The sequence below is a fragment of the Physcomitrium patens genome, chromosome 16 (genome assembly GCF_059467195.1).
Source record: "Physcomitrium patens ecotype Gransden chromosome 16, ASM5946719v1, whole genome shotgun sequence".
Classification (NCBI taxonomy): Eukaryota; Viridiplantae; Streptophyta; class Bryopsida; order Funariales; family Funariaceae; genus Physcomitrium; species Physcomitrium patens.
The window spans coordinates 350093-369852 of record NC_143425.1 but is presented as its reverse complement, the minus strand read 5'-3'; the positions used below and the strand labels follow the sequence as shown (position 1 = coordinate 369852).

General features: G+C 36.1%; 1 protein-coding gene across 1 annotated transcript; it reads right to left on the bottom strand.

Moving 5' to 3' along the window:
* Positions 1-1704: 1704 nt before the first annotated feature.
* LOC112293713 (uncharacterized) lies at positions 1705-5645 on the bottom strand. Its single transcript, XM_024543465.3, has 4 exons — positions 5026-5645; positions 2901-3616; positions 2676-2777; positions 1705-2073 (listed from the first exon to the last, which is right to left on the bottom strand). Exons 1-4 carry the CDS (start codon positions 5126-5128, stop codon positions 1978-1980), a joined length of 1017 nt encoding a protein of 338 aa, XP_024399233.1. The 5' UTR covers positions 5129-5645; the 3' UTR covers positions 1705-1977.
* Between the last annotated feature and the right edge of the window lie 14115 nt (positions 5646-19760).

Sequence of the window (19760 nt, the reverse complement as noted above, 5' to 3'; positions counted from 1 at the left end):
GCCATCCTAATCTGCAGCACTTTCAGGTTTGGTGTCGGCAGACGGTGAAAACTATGGTCTTTGGTGCATTCCTGCAACTACGTACACATCAAATCTCAGTTGCTACTTATTGTCATTTCGGAATTTGTCGAAAGCTAACAGTTATTTCGTGAACAAGGTTAGACACCGTGAGCCACGGAGCAATGAGGTCGAAAAAAATTTCATTACTGTTGATTACCTGGACAACACTGGTAAACTCTTTGAGCAATAGAGATGGCTCTCTTTATATGGCTAGAGAATCATGGTCACTGCAACTGGTTGGAAGTGTCTCGTCTATGAGATTTTTTGATAGACTCTACCAGATACATGCCTTGCATTGTGCGTTCCTGAGCTGTAGCCACCTCTAATCAGCCACGTTAACACGTTGTGCTCTATTTTCAGGTCTATGAGATAGTATTCCGAGCTTGATCTTAGCAAAAATCATGCGTCCGTGTCCAGAATCTAACAGACGAATTCAAGTCGAAGTGAACCTTTTCAAGGTATGACATGGAAGGAGAAGCTGTTAATGCTTGCATATGCCTGAGGAACTATGTAAACTAACTCACCTACAGCCATGACATAGAAGCCATGAAATTAAGGTGCAAGGGGGGCTGGACTAGAAACATCAGTACGACCAGATGGGGCAGATCCTGCATGAATTTTTGAAAGAGGAAACCCAATTGGACAACCCTTCGAGAGATGTAGAGAGAGCAGCAATGGCTCCTGGGTGTCGTCTACGGTGCTGAGGTTGGGAGTTTAATTTCAGGAGGGAGAGAGGGCGACGTGGAATGGAATGAAGAGGAAAACAGGGGCAAGGGCGGGCGTGAAGGCAGAGTCAGCGGCCTTCTTCAGGTTGTCATCTCTACTCACCATGCACAACGCGTCAGCAGTCTGTCAATCTTTTGCACTCTTCAGTACCCTCGGTTCTGCGGCACTATCCATTCGTTGAATTGTTACCTTTGGGAAACGCTAAGTGTGGGCCAATTCAATTCCCTTAATTGCTTCCACTCACTGGAGCTCTACAGTTTCCACAGTACTGCTTTGGACTGGCGGAAGGTAGTTAGGTGAATAACTTGCCAGTTCACACTTAGCAGCAAATTCACTATCTGTAGATACCGTAGTTGTCCAGCATGAAATCCGGAAGCTTGTGGGAAACTACCCTACTATCTTTCGCTACCATAGCACATTGAGTTAAAGTGGACAGCTTATATCAATTCCCATCAGCTCACGAGATAAATTCCCAACAAGCTGAATCACGACAATTGTTGTATTTAAGTGGATTATTGCGGTCCCAGAAGCAGCTGCTAGGTTGTAAACGATTATGTTCAAATCAATGTTCCCATAGAAATTGTAATCGAAGAATGTAATGTCTTCGTTTCTTGATTGATTTTTACGTCACAAATAACCCGTATACAATAGAATGTTGGCACACCCTTCACATGTACATGTGAGAAACATCTGCATTGGAAAAGTGACCATATTTCGGAGTTTGTGAAGGAATACAACAGCTCGTTGATCCATGTTTAGACTTACATAAAGAGAAACGCCTGCAGCAGCCCTTACCTCTTAGAATGGAGGATTCAATACATACCTTAGCACTTGACACCGAGGCAGATCTGGTATTGCAGAGCAGACCCTTTTTACCCAATTTAACCATCTATTGAACAGTAAAGATTACGACAGCAGTTTCCTCTCAAAGTTAGAGGTTCGTGTTCTTCCTGCAGCTCTGAACAATCAGAGACTACAATGTGACGTATTAATGAAGAATTGACAAATTTGTCTACAGCTGCACAGATAAACAGCCTGCTGCACTGCTTTTAAGGGCAGCACTTCAATTGATGTATACATGTATACATCTATATCACACAATTGAATAATTTTTTGACCTTTTGATATTTTGTCACAAGAAAAAGTTTAGACCGCAATACATACACACCGATTGAAGGGGTCCTATATGAGCTACATTTCTTCATCATCTTCAACCTCCGGCGCATCATTGAGCATATTCACCAGCATGTTCATCTGAGACTGCAGCATGTTGTTCTCTCTTTCAACCTACACAAAAAGAGATGATAAGGCCAGGTCAGCATCAAGTAGGAACATAGATGTTTCATGATACACCTATAAAACACGCACTAGCGAATACGTAACACTGGAACAAAATCAAAAACTATCTGACTAATCAACTAGTGATTTCTCCAACACTGCAGTCCTCTTAAAGAAGTAAATTTCAAAGTGTTCAAGCTTCAAATAGCTACAGTTCCCACCACCAAACGCTTCAAAGTAGTTTACTAAATTTGGTTTCCTGGTAATGTTACACGTACGTAAATCCCGAGGAGGTTCATCCCAATGAAAGATTATATACACTACAGCTTGTACGCGCATCATAAACTAATCCTCGGAACGTGAACATCACTGCTGCGGTTAGGTTCCACAAAATATCAACTCCAGATCATGAAATATTCATGCAAATGGAGGAAGCTTTCTTCATCCTAGGTTCATCAAAAGAACTGTGGCCTCGCCTGCTGAAACTTTGGCTTCAGACTTGATGTAACTACGGGGAAACAACTGATAACAGTGCTCGAAGTACCCAATTCCTTTGATTTTCAACACTTTTTACAGACCATAGAGATACCCAGTGAAAGAAGGCGACTCACTTGCATACGCTTAGTCCGTTCCTGTTGTAGCTGAATTTGAAGGTGCTCCATGGTCTTAGAATCTTCTTCCAGTTGCTCATTCAATCCACCAATCTCCCGGTCCTACGTGAAGACAAAACCTTTATCAGGAAGTCTTCGATGCTGTGGTTGAAATGATAAACAGTTAATTCATCAAACTCGAACGTTGTGTAGCAATGAGCACTTCAGTTTTGAATCTAACAATACCTTACGGTTCATCTCGTGGACGGCAATACGACGCATGCTTTCGACGACGTCGACATTCACCAATTTCCTTTTCTTTCCGACAACCCATCCTTGGGGATAAGTAGAGATATCAAAATCAGGTGGAGGAAGAGTGCTATCAGGAGAACCATCACGAGGTCCTCGATATGAGGGCCCAAGTGGCTCAAACATAGCCCTTCTCCTTTCGGATAACTGCTGGTCTTCCATGCCATTTAGAATTACGTCTGCATCGTACTCAAGTAAGTCCGCGGGGTATTCTTCATCTGCTTCGTATTCCAGTCTTCCCTTACGGCTTGAGGATCTAGACAGCTGTCTCCTCGTACCATCTTCTTCATAATCGAAAACTGGTCTATCCCTTTTACTTGAATACCGAGTGAATGATCTTCTGGGTTCATCCTCGTGATGCTCATACTCCGCCTCCAGCACTAACCTCGCTTTTCTGCTACTTGACCTAGACAGGTATCTCCTCACATCCTCCTGAGGCTCTTCATTCTCATAAGAAGACCTATCCTTTCTACTGTTTGACCTCGACAAATACTTCCTGACGTCTTCTTGAGGCTCTGCGTCGTCGTATTCAGCATCATATGGAGACACATCCTTCCGATTCATTGAAAGTCGTAAGTGAACAGGGGTTCTTGAAAAATTTGGAGGTGTTCGAACTGCAATCTCGTCACTCCTCCGGTAGTCGTCCATTTCACCTGAAATCGGGAAGCATTATCACTAAGCCTAACAAGTCCTCTTGCAACGACGCTGTGGACTGAACCATAAACAGGTGGAAGTGCCCAATAGAGAATGAGCTAGATTCAATTCCTCTTAACCCTTATTTTGATGAAATCTTAGTATGAACCAATATAGCAGCACATCAAGAAATGCCATAGTGGTAATAGTGGTTTCAGATACTAGTTTCAGATACTATTGATAACAGACGCCACTTTAATAGTTGATGATGATAGTGTCAAAACAAATTTTGTATTCCAGTTGCTTGAATAAGCAAGATTTCGACCATTGTAACCACAAACCGGGTTAATTCAGATGAATGAAAATTAAAAAGGTGACAGAAATCATTACTTATTGATCGAAATCAACTCCAATACTAAATCAAACCTATGTGTGCGGCTCATATGCTGGTCTACATAGTAGTGAGCATCGGCCTCAAACCCTGCTCTACGCACGAACTAGCGCACTCTCAATAATCAATGTCTTCGACGTGCACCATTAGATATGAGTTAATTCATTGCTTAAAAGTTAGTTTGGCTAAAACTGCGAAGATTCTGCATTCTTTGCAGGTGAGTCAAATTCATGTGCCTAAGCAAACAGATTCCTCAATTTACGAACCAGTATTTTCTGGTTAAACCGCTTCGGTATTGTACTTCTGCTCGCGGTGAGAAAAGCGCAACGCGACCGAACTCCTCAATACCACAGGCTTACCCTTAACATCGACAATTCCCATTTAGTTCAACACGTGCGGTGTAAACTATCTGTTAAAGTACACTGCTGAAAAATTAAAACCAATAGAAAATTAATTTAAAAAATAATATTTGAATGATAAAATAATGTTTTTCTTAAAAGGAAAAAAAATGGAAGAACATACGATTGTCCCAATTGGCTTCAATTCTCTGCTCTTTTTCTTAAGAGCTCCTATCTCCTAAGATCGCCAATGAATCTAAATACGAGAGAAGAGGTTTCAAATCCCAATTGTGCTCTAGTTACAAGCACATGAACACAATTATATCAGTCTGGAAAACCCTCGAGCGTGAAGATGCAGCACCATCCTAATTTAAGATGTAATTCAGCCATTCCTCAAGCATGCTGTCACCGACTATTTACATAATTACCGTGTTAGTTGGATAGCTTTAACACAACAAGTATCGCTGCTAGCACTCGGACAAATACCCCCCTTGCTACCCATACTAGAGTGAAAGCAAGACCGAAATGGTTAAGTTCGACAAACAATCACGGTCCTAATTATAAATAACCAGCACTTCCACCAAAGACGCTATTGGAGTAATGCTTTTTCACGAAAAAAGCGGTTGAAAATCAAGTGAAAACAACCAGGTCGGCAAGACTAAGACAAAGAAACGGACAAAGGGAATCTCAAGAATCTTACCATTTGTGCGCTTGCGACCACTTGATAGAGCCCTGTAGAGAGGATGGTCGAGCTCCATCGACCTATCCCTCTCCCAATCCGCGCTCTTAGTTCGCACCTTCATGAGTGCTGGCTAAGATCTGTGCGCCTCCACCCACCCGCTGATGCTGTGGCCACGTTGCAGAAGGCGCACACCCAGCCGCAATAGACGGTAAAACAGATCGCAACGACAACGATCCCTCGCCGTCGGCCTTGACAACGACCATTCAGAAGCTAATGGAAGGATCACAGGAACCCCTCCCTCAAGACGGATCTTCCTGGCTTAGAAGGGATTGCACGAAAGTGGTGGCAGCCAGAACTGAGAAGCGAAGAGGGAAAAGACGTAAGGAATACGGTTGCGAAGGTAAAGACACTGCCGGTACCGCTACGAAATACAGAGAAGAGGGAGCAGGTACCGACTGCATGACATGAGGAGGGAGGGAGAAGGCAGCGAGGATGAAGAAGAAGGGAACGGGGGGTAAGGGAAGGGAGAAGCGAGGGAGGAGGGAGGAGGAGTGAGCAAGAAGCAGAGAAGAGAAAGCGGGGAGGAGCAGAGAAAGAGAGAGAGAGAGAGGGGCGGAGACACGGAGACTGCACCAGCAATTCAAGCGAAGCAAAGACCAGAAGAGAGGAAGAGACGAAGAAGAGAGCTCAGACAGACACGAGAGAGAGAGAGAGAGAGATGCGACGATGATGATGATAATGCGCCTTTCCGGGATAGATGAATGCCCCCCCCCCCCAGCCCCCCTGTGCCCTCTCGGTGTTCTCACCCCTTCTGTAGCAGGAGGCCCTCTTCCTGCTCCTCTTCCTCCTCCTTCCTTCCTTCCTTGCCCACTTTTTCCTATGCGCTGAGTTATGTCTGCCCTTTTTGTCTTCCTTGGGCCTTTCCAATAAGAGCAAGAAGAATGATGATCCAGTGACAGGACCAGCCATCGACTCAAAGGCCGATGATTCATTCACACACACATCAATTCCTCCTCCTCTATCCTCCTCCTGCTCCTGCAGTGTGTGATTTTCAGTGCAGCACGAGCATCAGTCCGGGCATCATCATTGCACAGTCTCCGCGGCCCAATGAAATGGACCACGCTCTTCCTCCCTCCTCCCTGCCTTTCTCTGTCTCCACCCCCACCACCACCACATCCATTGATGGATGAATATCTCCCTTCTATCGAACGTAGTATTCATTCCACCCCTCTCCTCCCCTCCCTTCCTTCCTCCTTCCTTCACAGCCCAGGTCCCCCTTTGCCCGGCCCTGCCCAGCCCGGGATTCGCAGCCCTGAGTGAGGACTTAGTTGCTGTGTTGCTGTCGTGAGCATGCCTCCAGCATGCAATGGGTGGTGCTGAGGGTGGTGGTGAGACCCGTCCAACATCCAGCTGGACCCTGCACCCGTCCACCTCATCGTCCTCTGTGGCAACATTTCTGCTGACTGTGTAGATTCTCACCTTATGGCCCTTGCCAGCCTGTCTCCCCCCACCCCCACTAAATGCATACACACATACCTGTGGTATGCACCAGGGCACACTTCCGCTTGGTTCAGCCTTGTGTAATGTAGAGCAAATGTATAATATATGATCTAAGACGGGATCAAGCCCACCATTATGTTTTACACAAGGATATTGACACTATCAGCCTGGTGAACACACTGCTTTGAAATTCAATCGAATTCCAGATTGTCAAATACACCTTTTTTTTTGTGATTTTTATTATGCATTTATATAAAAGACGTTTTGTTTATATATATATATATATATATATAATTTTGTGTGTGTGTGTACATATCCATCCAAAATATTGTAAAATTGAGGGTAAGTTAAATTATCGTTTTGAATTTTTAGAACACATTTTTGAAAAGCGTCACATATTAAATCTGTGACTGGTGAGGCAACTAAAGTAATCTTTAAAGGCAAATTTGCTAGAAATTAATGTCATTCATTAACAGCGATGGTTAAATATTTATTGGGCGTATGAAATATCATAGCTCCAAAAGATTTGAATCCTAAGAGGGGGTTTTCTCAAATTCATAGCAAAAAAAACATATACATTACATAAATAAAAATTAATTTTGTGAAAAGAATACATCAATTTATTTTTAAAAAAAATCTAAGTAAAACAATTAGATCTTATTTGTATATGACACACACACACACACACACACACACATATATATATATATATATATATTTGAGTAATAAGTAGATGAAATGTTCTTCTTATTATTTTTACCAATGAGAGATTAAGATGTCCTTAAGATCATTTTAAATTGATATAATTATGCCAGTACATTCCTATTATGATAATTTAATTTCTTCTCAATCCTAGTTGTTATTAAGTTATTTTGAACCTACATATTTATCCTTACATTTTGGTTTTAAATTACACAAAATAATAGATGACAATATAATCTAGCATGATTTTTTTTTTAAAATCATAAAAAAGAAATATGCTAGCATTACATTTCTTGATTAGAAAGCTATATTTTTCTTAAGATTAAATTTTCAAATTTGAAAAGAAAAATAATTAGTGTTATGTAGCAGAGGCAACATTCATTTATAGAGAATTTACCCAGTTAGTAATATAGTGGAAGATTTATTTATTTACATCCTCAATGTGAAAACAGGTTATTGAGTAAATGCATAGCGAGTAGAGTAGAACATTCCATGCATTTCTCTGATTAGGAATATTCTCTTTAAACTGACAATCACTAATATTCATTTGACACAGAGACTCTGGAGCAGCCTCACCAGCTGTGTAAGCAAGTAATTATCTCCTAAGCCACAACTTCAACTCTAAACCTTAACTCCTAATTTCTAACCTGGAAAGTGACCAATTTGCTCTGACTCTTGAACCATAGTAACCTATGTAATGATTAAATATTAAAATATGTTGTAATTCCCTCCTTGGAACTTGGACATCACAGTACCAAAGGCCAGTGTCGGGAAAGTAAAAAGACACAACTAAGTTATGTCAGGTCATGGGGAATGTCCATCCATCCAAGAAGCCATCCAGTGGAAGAGGAGCGCAGAGGATGTCCTGTCTAACCCATAGAGCGAGAGAGAGAGAGGGGTACAACTATGTGAGATATGAATACAGGTTCAAAACAATTTTAGAAAATTAAGGAGGAGTATGGGAACATACTAGTTAGTGCAAACGTGCATGTGAGGCTCCTGGCCAGGTGGAGGGAGCGCATTGGATGAAGTTTGGAGTGGAGATGAGGGAGCGCATTGGATGGAGTCTGGAGTGGGGATGAGGAGCTGGCACGCCACGCATTCCCAAACCATGGGATTGTGGCATCACGTGTGACAGCGGAGGAGGTCAAAGCGACCGCTATATCTGGAAATTTACACAGATTACGGAGCGTGCAGATGAATGAATGATGGATGGATTCTTGAGTATGTTTTATCGTAAGCGGGAGTAGTTCAGCAATGGCCTCAGTTGCGCAAGCAGTGCATTGCCTGGACAAATGGTGACATGTACATTCATCCACGTCCAGAAGTGAAATCCTTATTAATCAATCAGGTATTGGTAGAATGAAAAGGATGAGGGAGGGAGGGAGGGAGGGAGGAAGGGGAGGGGCATCTGTCCTGCTGTGTCTCTCTCTATGGCCACCACGTGTCCGTTGGACTTGTTCTGCTGCTTGTGAGGGAGGTGGGACCAGCCCAGTTGTATCAGTCGTAGGGGGGGTTGTGTGGCTTGTTGCCGCCACTATGAGCCCCGCCACCACCACCACCAGGAGAAGGAGCAGCCCGGAGGAGGAGGAGGACCAGGGCCTTCAGCTGAAGAAGGAGCCCATGAGAACCCCCCCCCCCGCCCCCGGGAGGACGTGGCGGGCAACTCTCTCCATCCTCCCCCGCTTCCATCCATCTATCCATTCATTCATTCCCCATCTCTCTCTCTCTCTCTCTCTCCCTCTCTCTCTCTCTACCTTCGTTAATTCTTTCGCTTGTTCGACTTATGCACCACCACCATCATCCATTATTTGTACATTTCTGTGCATCACATCGCGATTATCATTCATCCATTTATTATCATCTCGTATGTGAGGTACCCAAGTGAAGATGGGAGTGGGTGAGAGAGAGCCATCCTCCTTTTTATGTGTCATATATATATAGACCACACACACACATGCACATTCAAGGGAGTATAAGAGCAGTGTGCAGTTTTTGCTTTGTTGTTGCTCCTAAATAGAGTCTGCTGGATTTCACTCCTGCATTTCCCAATGTGCTTCTTGGCCAAACCAATTCAATTGCCTCTTTTTCCCCAATCTCAACTACCTGCCTTCATATGCTTGTTTCCTTTATTCCTTTAATTATTCATTTGCTTTTCCATAAAACATAACATATACCCCACACCACCATTAGCTTATCATTATTTGACTGGCATCTTACCAAGTGGGTAATAAATAGGTCCCTGAATCTGGCTCTCAGACCCCACTCCTCACCGTCAATCTCTTTCACACCATGGGATTTACTACTGCTATTTTATTTTCTTCTTCTTCTTCTTCTTCTTCTTCTTCTTAGTGTTATTATTATTATTGTAATATTATTTATGTATCATTGTTATCAGTTCAAACTCATCCATGAACCCTCATTGATTGTATCTCAAAAACCAAAGTGCAAAGTCAAAGTTTGAACATGTACCTGCCATCTGATAACCTTTTTTCTTTCCCTTTCTTCCACTAAACATAGGCATTCATCTATGATACATATATATATATATATATATATATATAAATATTTATTTCATTTTATTTTATTTGACTTCCATCATTCACTTTTACAGCATCTACATATGTTTTTGTAAAAGTAAGCATTTAATTTTTTATTCACAGTGTGGCCATCCAGTGAGTGACCTTTTGATCATCAAAGTGTGGTTTGGCTCCTCCACATCTTGGATCTTTGATGTTCTTCTAGAATGTACTTTCAACTACCTAATACCTGATTCTTCTTTATTGATTTATTGATTTATTGATTTTTTTTTTTTTTTTTTTTTTGGAACAAATAGAGGAAACTGTATTGCAGAAAAGGATAAATTACATGTGCCCCAGTCAGGATAATACCTGATTCTGGCTCTCACCCATGTTTACATTTTGACTACAATTAGAATATGACTAGATTATGACTAGATTATGACTAGAATATGAATGCTTTGACTATGTTTCAATTGCTACTCAACTAATTAGAATGCTTTATTTTCCACAATTTTTATTTTTATTTTTATTTTTATTTTCAATTTGAAAAATCCATTTCCCATTTTTGGAAATTTGATTGATAAATTTAAGGTTAAGAAATAAAAAATAACACATACATTAATTTTTTTTGGCTTTTTATACCATCAATGCACGTCAAATGTGATGTTTTAAAATTCGAATAAATCAATAAAAAAGTGAAAAAACATTCATAGACTTGTTGAACACATTAGATTATTTACAAAATTAAAAAACATATATTCTAAGCACCAATATCATAAAACATATTTTTAATTCATCACAAGATAAAATCAGAATGTAAATTTGATTTCTTCAAATATGAAACCAAAATTACATTTTCTAATTGTCATTGATTTGATTCTTTTTCATAAATATAAAACTTTAATTTCTGTATATTGACTAACACTAAAAAACCAAATTTACAATCTGATACAACTCATATTCAAACAAGATATATTGGTCTAGTATTATCTGCTGATCAATAAATTTGACCAATAAAGAATATAGATGACACATTAGACCAGTATATCTTGTTCGATTCAACCAATTAGTTTTCTATCTTCAATGTATTTTTCTTTTCGATAAACGATTTTATTTTATTATCACTTTGTAAATATTTTAGTTGATAAATTTCTATTAACATTTTCTAAGTATGGTTGGCCACTATCAAAAAAACATATATATGTATATATATATATATATATATATATATATATTTCAAGACCACTTTATAAGTTTCTTTCTTGTTGTTCATAGATAACTAGCACAGGTTAAAAGTGGTATTTGAAATGTGTCTTCTTAGACCATCCGAACAGATATTGTCACACTATATTTTTTGCAAGTTACCAACATTCATCATATAAATGTTTTCTTTTATTTTTCTAACAAGCTTCCATTTATAAATAGGATTATCCTTTTTGTTTGACAGATCAGAAGCTTGTTTAATAATCGAAATCCACGATGCCCATTTTCGACACACATATATTTAATTAGGCCTCTCCTCTTTCTGTTTTGCTTTGTTTTCGTGAAAGCGTAAATCTAAGCAATAGAATATTTCTGACCCTTCTTAAATGCAACTTGTGACCTCATGATTCGGAAGTAAAGAAGGGAAATCTCATGAGAATACGGGCACTGGAAGAGCAGAATGTTAAGACGTGGAATGATGTGAAGGGTTCAAGAGGAGCAAGTGAGCGGCACCATGAAGACAGGGTGAAAACTTTGTAGTCATGGGTTCATTCGCTCCTTCTCAATCGTGCTGCTTCTATGCTCTTCTCTCGTTCTAGTGATCTAAGTTACCTGCAGCAATCCACCAGCTGGTTCCACTTCTGTGACCTGCTCTCAAACTGATACCCATTTGCTTCCACCCATGGATTCCTGTGGCCAAGGAGAGCAGAACGTTCTTTCCACAATACACATGACGATGCCCAGAGAGCACAGCCCAGCACTCTGGGATGGCGTCCATGCCGTTGTGATCAGTTTGGTCTGCTGGTCTTTGAACACTGCACAAAACCCTTTTGTCTTCAGTACGTTCCAGCTAACCACAAAGCTTGTCATTACTGGCAGACGCAGTGAGGTTAAAAGTGACATTGGTACGGTGCAATGGGTTCCTCGGTTGTCATTTTTATATTAAATAAAAAATGAATTGCAACTGCATCATTGTCTTCATTGCTTCTAGGCTCGTGCATTTAGCACCGATTCTCTGAATCCTGAGTTTGTCCTATTACTTAAGAGGCACGCTACCTGCATCGCTGGACCACACTACCTTGTTTCGTTCCTTCTCTTCTAATGCAGAACTAGAGGGTGAGCCCCAAAGTACCGTTCATCAACTTGGACTTTGAAAAGCAATAACTTTGACAGCCGATGGACATCATGAAGCAGACCAGACCATACCCACCATGAACTCAAAGATAAGAAAGACGAACTCACTTAAATAAATGTCATGTGCTGGACCTTGAAGGGAATGAGGGCGATGATGAAACACTGGAGCTGCAAAATTTCATATGTTGAGCATGCTGTCCAAGTAGCCTGGGTCCAGTAAGTCCACAGAAATTTGCCGTAATGAGATGTGCGATTTAGAGGAAATGGTGGAAGAACCTCCTTCGCGGCACTAGACGTAGAACATCTTGATATTATAGAAGTTTTAGCTAGAGAGGAATAATATACTTGGCTAGTCATTATATGAGAGACCCAAGTTTTTGAGAGGGTTCGCCGATTGCTTAACAAGCTGACCAGGAATGCAAACGAAAGTGGTGCTTGCCAATTCGGCACAGAGACTAGCTCACAAAGGCCGCCTATGCATAGGTCAGTAACCCAGCGATGAAACTAAGAACTATGAAACTAAGAACTTAGATTGATATCAAATCCTATTTCTAGTCTACTAAACTATAAATATTCAAACCACATATATAGAATTGATAAAATGAGCTAAAAAATCATAATCATACATTTAAGATATTATGACCAAATTATTTCTATAAAGATTTATATCAACAAAGAACATTAAAAAAAACTTATGAATTAATTGGTTAAATTAGTTGATATGATTAGATGACAAGTGTCTATAGATTGAGTTTCACAAAATAATGGTATTAATATGAGTTGAATGTTTAAAACTTGGATATGCTAGATAAGCAGTATTAATAATAAGTAATGATATTGTGTAAAGTATATATATATATATATATATATATATATATATTTTTAATTCATTCCAACCTTCTCTAATAGTTTCTAATATACAATCTTATTTAATCTGTTGATTTAAATAAGAACTAATTTTTTCTTATATAAAATATATGAATAATTTCAACAAATGAATAATTCTATTAGATTGTCAAACTTGAATTTTAATAAAATAATGGATGAAATAATAGAAAGTAAATAGACTACAATTTTTGGTTAAATTCATGAGTATAGAACTAGAATTTGATGCAATTACAAATATACTTATTAGATTTTGAATAGTAATTATATAATAGTATTTTGTATTGCTCTAATTTATTATCATTTTATGAGTAGATAGAATTATATAGATGTACTTTAATTTATATATATATATATATATATATATTAAAAGTAGTAAATTTATTAAAATATCTTTGATGGCATCTTGTGATAATTTTATAGGAATAATCAATCCAATATAAAGAAGAATCTAAATACAAATTAAAACCGTAAAAAAAATTATAAAGAATTTTAAAACAACATAATAGAAGTATTAGCAAAATAATAGTAAAAAAGTTTAGAATTTAAAAAATTTAAGTCTAATTAGTAGAAGTTTTATTTTATATTTTTATCGACTTTGAATTCTTAGTAAGATTTTTTTTTCTTTAAATTAGATATTGGCTTCAATATTGTAATTGCCAAAGTTCTTCTATTATTAAAATGTATCATTAATTTTTAGTTTGCTAGTAGCATATCAACTATATATGTTTATAAAAAGTTATTATAAATTGATAATTATTTATGACTAGAATTATTTGCAAAGGTTTTATCTATTTATTGGTAGATTTAATTAAAGATATAGAATTTGAATATGTCTTTTGGTTTTAGTATACTTTAAATCTAAAATTTAATTACTTTGAAATATTTTGTAAAACAATATAAATCAATTACAATACATATTGTAGCCAAGCTTAAAGATGTATTTAGAAAAGATCCAAAAAAATAATAAATCAATAGAATCTCAATATTAAGTTGAGTTTAATAAGGTATTAGGTAGGAACCAAAAGTACTCAATATTAATATAATTATTATAAAAATAAATAAATAAATAAGTATTAATTGATTATGATCTTTTGCTAATTAAATATATATATATTTTTATAATTATATACTAAATAAAAGTATATAAATCTTTAATTAGCTCTAAAGAATTTAGAAATCTTGAAATAAAGCTACATGTAGGTATTTAGTCTAATATGTAAAGTTTCTAGTATATAGTTAAGAAGTCTGTAATATAATAAGCTTTTATAAAAATATATTATTAAAAGAAGAATTCTTTATATATGCATGTCCTTCCCATTAAATAATTTTTCAATTCCTTGCTTGCTCTTCATTGTAAATACCATTGCAACCAAAATTGTTACTAATTATTACAACATTTCATTGATTACTCCAATTCTTTTATTTTTTTAGCTTTACAATACATTGTTGCACTCTTTTGCCTAGACATGTATGAATTTTTATTAGTCTATTAATTATGCCACAATCACTTAGATTATATCATTATCACTATATAAGTTGACACATATGGCAAAGTAAATTTGGTAATATAAGCATTAGAACAAAGGCTTTTATTGCATAAAGTAAGAATTCAATTTGGTATTAGCTCTACAATGATTGGTTGAATTTGTGAAAGGCACAGACTAAAATGTTGTGCTACCAACACAAGTCAATGACAAATTTTATCTAATAATTACAAACAAAACTTTTTACGTGATATCACAACAAATAAGGTAAATATTGTAGTTGAAGTATTTGCAGGCCTTGCTTGTAATGCCAATGTGGTTGTTTGATATTTAAGCTTGCTTAAAATTTGCAAATTGATACAAAGATTTGATTTTCAAAGATCGATAGAATTTTGTGTGGTCCAATAAGACTAAAATAAACCAATTGTAATCAAATGGATAATCTAAGTATTGATAGCAAAAATAAGAAATATTATCCAATTGTACTTATAAGACAATTATCAAGTATGATAATTATTTTTTTATTCTTTGAAATTACATAAATATCTAAGATATAAATTACCTCACTAAAATTAGAGAGAATATAAATAAAAACTTATACTATAAGATTTCATACAAAGATTTCATAGATTCTTTAGATTATCATAATCTAGGTGTCAGTGATGTGATTTTTTTAATAAGATAATGATTCAAAGCATACTTTCACAAATACAAAAGAATTCTTTGAAGAATTTAGATTGCAAGTGTTATAATGACTATTACAATCTTTTAACATTGAATTAATAGACTACTTGTAAAAATATTTCAAACACCATTTGAGTAACAAGGCATAGATAGAATATTTGTACATAGAGATATATTTGCACATAGAGATATATAAGTAGAATTGTTTTTGGAAAATTTCTAGAATTGAGATTAGAATGGTGGTTCATGTCGGATCTACCATGAAATCTTCTAAAAAAGCTTAAGTCAATTATAATGGTAGGATCTATCTCAACAATCTTCTACAAAGGTGATTATCTTAGTAAGATCCACCATTATGGACATCCTAAAAAGTTCCACGATAGTTGAATAAAGTATAAATAGGATTGATTGAGGCCATTTGGACATTTAATTAAGTAAGGCTTCAGATTTTTTTTTTTTTTTTTTTTTTTTTTTTTTTTTAATAAAATTTAGTTTTCTTATTCTATTCTATTTGATTTTGTTTACTTTTGTTTGATTATATGCTCTTCTACTCAGTCTTATCTTTTAAGTTCTATTTTGTTTAGTTATTGTAAGTTTTATTTTGATATGCTTGGTCTTATATTCTGTTGAGATCTTTATTATTTTGGATTTGGTAAGGTTTTAGACCTTAAAAAATTTGATCCTGTTTCATTGGTAGTATATTGATAGCCATCATTTAGTTGGAAGTCAATTGTTTTAATTACATTAAGCACTTTTTTGGAGCTACAATGACATACTTTAAAAAGTCAGCTGGAAGAAGAGAAGGCATTATAATAGCAAAGTTTAGCAAGAAAATTGCAACATGAAAAATATGGCATAGCAATCCAAAATGGAGACTCAAATATAATATCTCTTAGGCGAGATAGCTATTTTACAAGGGCAAATAGAAGCTTCTAAGACAAGAGAATTAACATTTGATAGGTTGAAATTGAGCAAGTCTTATACATATTCAAGGACCTCAAAGTAAGAAGATGTATGCCAATGGCTCTTTAGCATGCAACAATACATCCAATTATCTAAGCAAATATCAGTGAAGGGATTATATATGCCTATAATTATTTAAAAGGTGCAACAACCATTTGGTGGCAACATTGAATTCAAAGTATTGAAGCCTAAGGCAAATTTGGTGATAAAAAGGAGTTTAAAACCATGCTTAGGAATCAATTTCTGTCCATTAATGCACAAAAATTAGCATGCAATCAATTGGCTAATCTTATACAATCTAAATCAATGGAAGATTATGTCTCCTAATTTAAGTCTCTATACTTCTAAATTGGTAATGTTTCAGAGGCAAAGTTGATAGATCAATTTGTACGAGGATTAAAACCTATGGTCTGGCGAGAGGTGGAATTAAAGGATCCACAAACATTTGAAGAAGCAGTTATAATTGTAGAGAGGATCAATACTATAGATTTCAAAAATTATAGAGTACGACCTATAATACGGAATTCTATGCTATTAGCCAATATTGTGGTACAACAATCAACGCTAATAGAGATTGATGCTTTGCAAGGATCATTGATACCACATAGATGAAAAATATTAGTACAAAAGGGATTATGCTTTTACTATCAAGAGTTAGACCATCAAATTAGAGACTATTTAAAATATCAAAGTTCAAGCATCAACAAATTATGGCACGTTTACAATCTCAAGGGCCACTATGTTAGTGAAGAAGTAGAGTAGGAAAATGAGGCTTTTCAATAAAAGCACCAAAAACTAGTACTAGAGATAGTTGTTGATTGTTAGAGACAAATGACATGGCCTTGGATAATTATCAAAAAGGTTGATTAGTGTATCTAACAGTATCATGTTGTAACATGAGTATATAGTAAAAGATGATAATATGGATCTTATTATAGAAGAGCTAAGTTAAAAGATAAAATAAAAAAATATAGATAAAAGATATGAAGGTAGTAAAACTTTTAGTAGTAGTACTGCCTTTTTATAAAAGTGACTTCTATTTACTTTATGGGGCCATAAATAAGATAAAATAAGATAGATTGGAAAAATAAATGATATAAGTATCTTTAGAAATAAGTTAAGAATAAATTCTATAAAAAATTATCTAGAAAAATTAGATATTAATACCCGAAGAGGGTTGGTTATCAACCTGGGTTGAAAACAGACATTGAGACACAAAACCGAGCACCTACGGCAACTCGGGGTTCTTTTACAGTTTAAAGAGTGGGATTTGATAGTAAACTAGATAAGATTTCTATGAACATTGATTTTGAGAAATTTAGATTTGTAATAACTTTGTAAGAGCTTTACAAAGTCAAATTTATTTTTAGATAACTTGGATTTTGTGAAATAAAATGGGATTGACGTTTCTAGTGATTTCAAGAATTTTGTAATAGATCTATGGATAAAATTTTGTGAGTTGATGGTCATACTTGTGCTTAATATGTATTGTAAATCTTAGCTTGATCTAATGGTTGAATTAAGGATTATTGAAGTTTAAGTGGATCAAGGTCTCAAATTTTGTTTTTTTAGATCTTTTGAGGATTTTTAAGATTTTTTACAATCTACTAGTTGGATTGGAATGAAATTTATGTGTGAAGATATTAGACTTATTTTTCTATGTGTATAAATTTTTTGAGATCAATTGAATGGTGAAAAAGAGAGATATTGGCTCTGGGAGATTGGCATCAAGGTTGGAGAAGGAGACCAGCTAATATCCAAGGACGTGTTTGAAGCTATCATCTATTTGGTAATTCTGATCCTTTTCAATTTTTTTTGTGCTTATTTTCAACTTAATTTTTAAAAAGCATGCAAATTTTGAATTAGAATCAATGGTTCATTTATTAGTAATTGAGGTTTAAATCTATTGTAAGAGTTACTAGGATTTGATTTAGGCTTTAAGATTTGGTTACGGTTTGATTTAGGATTTAGGATTTGATTAGGATTTAATTTAGGATTTAAGATTTTATTAGGATTTATTTAGGATTTAAGATTTAATTAGTTTTTTGCCTAAAATTTGAATGAAATCCAATAAGATTTTAACTAAGATTAAATTAAGATTGAATTGAGATATATTTGAGATATATTTGTGATCATTCTAATATTTCTTTAAGATTTCTTATTGTTTCTTTATAATTCCTTTGAAGTTTCTTTAAATTTGATTAAAGCTTGCTTAAAATTATTATGGTCTAATTAAATTTTAGTTAATATTCTATTAGAGTGAAGATTTTATCGTTGCAATTTTTATTCTATTTTCCACATCCAGGTGCCCAAAGTATTTTCAAGCAAGACTTCATGATTACAACAACGGATTAACTAATAGGATAATCATATTGAGTACTTGTAGATTGGAGCTCTATAAAAAATTGCATCTCGATTGTAATTATCAATCAACTTGAAATTAAAGAAAAGGTGATCAAAAGAAAGAGTTGTTAGGGACATAGTACTTAGAACCTTCTAGAAGTAAGTCTTTGGAACCTTCTAGAAGCTTCTTAGTTGATGGAAGTTGCTTGAGAAGCTTCCTAGTTGGTGGAAGTTGCTTGAGAAGCTTCCTAGTTGATGGAAGCTACTTGAGAAGCTTCTTAATTGGTGGAAGTTGCTTGAGAAGCTTCCTAATTGGTGGAAGTTGCTTGAGAAGCTTTTTAGTTGGTAGAAGTTGCTTAAGAAGCTTCCTAAATAGGAGTATATATTAGAATCGAGGCTGAAGAGTTCTTCAGTCTCAACAACACATCTCTTGGAGCTCTAGCTCACCTCTCTGGTGTTGTTCTTGTATTCATCTGATTAATCTAGTTCTTGTCAGTTCTTCTTCAACTTCTAGTTAGATCTCAAGCCTGTATTTCTGTATCTGTGACAGTTTATCGAGACTGAACTCACCTCTGATATCAGAGCTAGTTTCTTCCTCGTTAGAGTGTAGATTATCCCTCTGCTTGAAGGTGTACTAGCATTTTAGAGGTTGCGGATTACCGTCCTCTAAACTGATACTTCTTTTGTTACAATATTGGAATCTTATTCTTCTTGGAGAGAGTAGATTATCCCTTTTCTTGAAGCTCTTAAGGCGTTTTAGAGGTTGCGGAGTACCCTCTTCTAAACCAATATTGTCTTCTTGTAGAGTCATTTCTGTCCTTCTCTTAGAATGGCCGGAGGTCAAGACATTAGTATGACAGAAGTTCAAAGTCCAAGTTGGATGCTATCATGAATGCCCTCGCTACGTTATTGCAAAGAACTGCAGAAATTATAGGAGTCGTGGCAAGGCTTCATAATGATGGAGCATCTGGGATGGCACAATCTAGGTTGTACCAGCCTCAAACTTTTACACTTGGAGAAACAACTTTGCCTCACGTTCGACAAGCACCGCTAGTTCTACAACATAAGGAGCCCCGAGTTAGCCTTCCGGATAAGTTTGATGGTACACGTTCCAAGTTTTGAGGATTCGTCAATCAAATCAGATTGATAACAATTTTACAGTCCAAATGCTATCCAACGGAGGAGTCACGTATTGGGCTTGTTGGGACCTTACTTACAGGGCAAGCTCTATCATGGTTTGCTCTTTTGTTTGAGAAACGATCATCCATACTAAACAACTTTGAAACCTTTTTGGATGCGTTTGCAGAAGCATTTGGTGAACACGACAAGG

What these genes read in the sequence shown, in the direction of transcription:
- LOC112293713 (XM_024543465.3), bottom strand. Translation starts at nt 5,128, where the DNA reads ATGAAGGTGCGAACTAAGAGCGCGGATTGGGAGAGGGATAGGTCGATG. An exon ending in TGGTCGCAAGCGCACAAATG is followed by an intron (nt 3,617 to 5,025) that starts GTAAGATTCTTG and finishes TCCCGATTTCAG; the next exon opens with GTGAAATGGACGACTACCGG. An exon ending in AACGGACTAAGCGTATGCAA is followed by an intron (nt 2,074 to 2,675) that starts GTGAGTCGCCTT and finishes CTTTTTGTGTAG; the next exon opens with GTTGAAAGAGAGAACAACAT.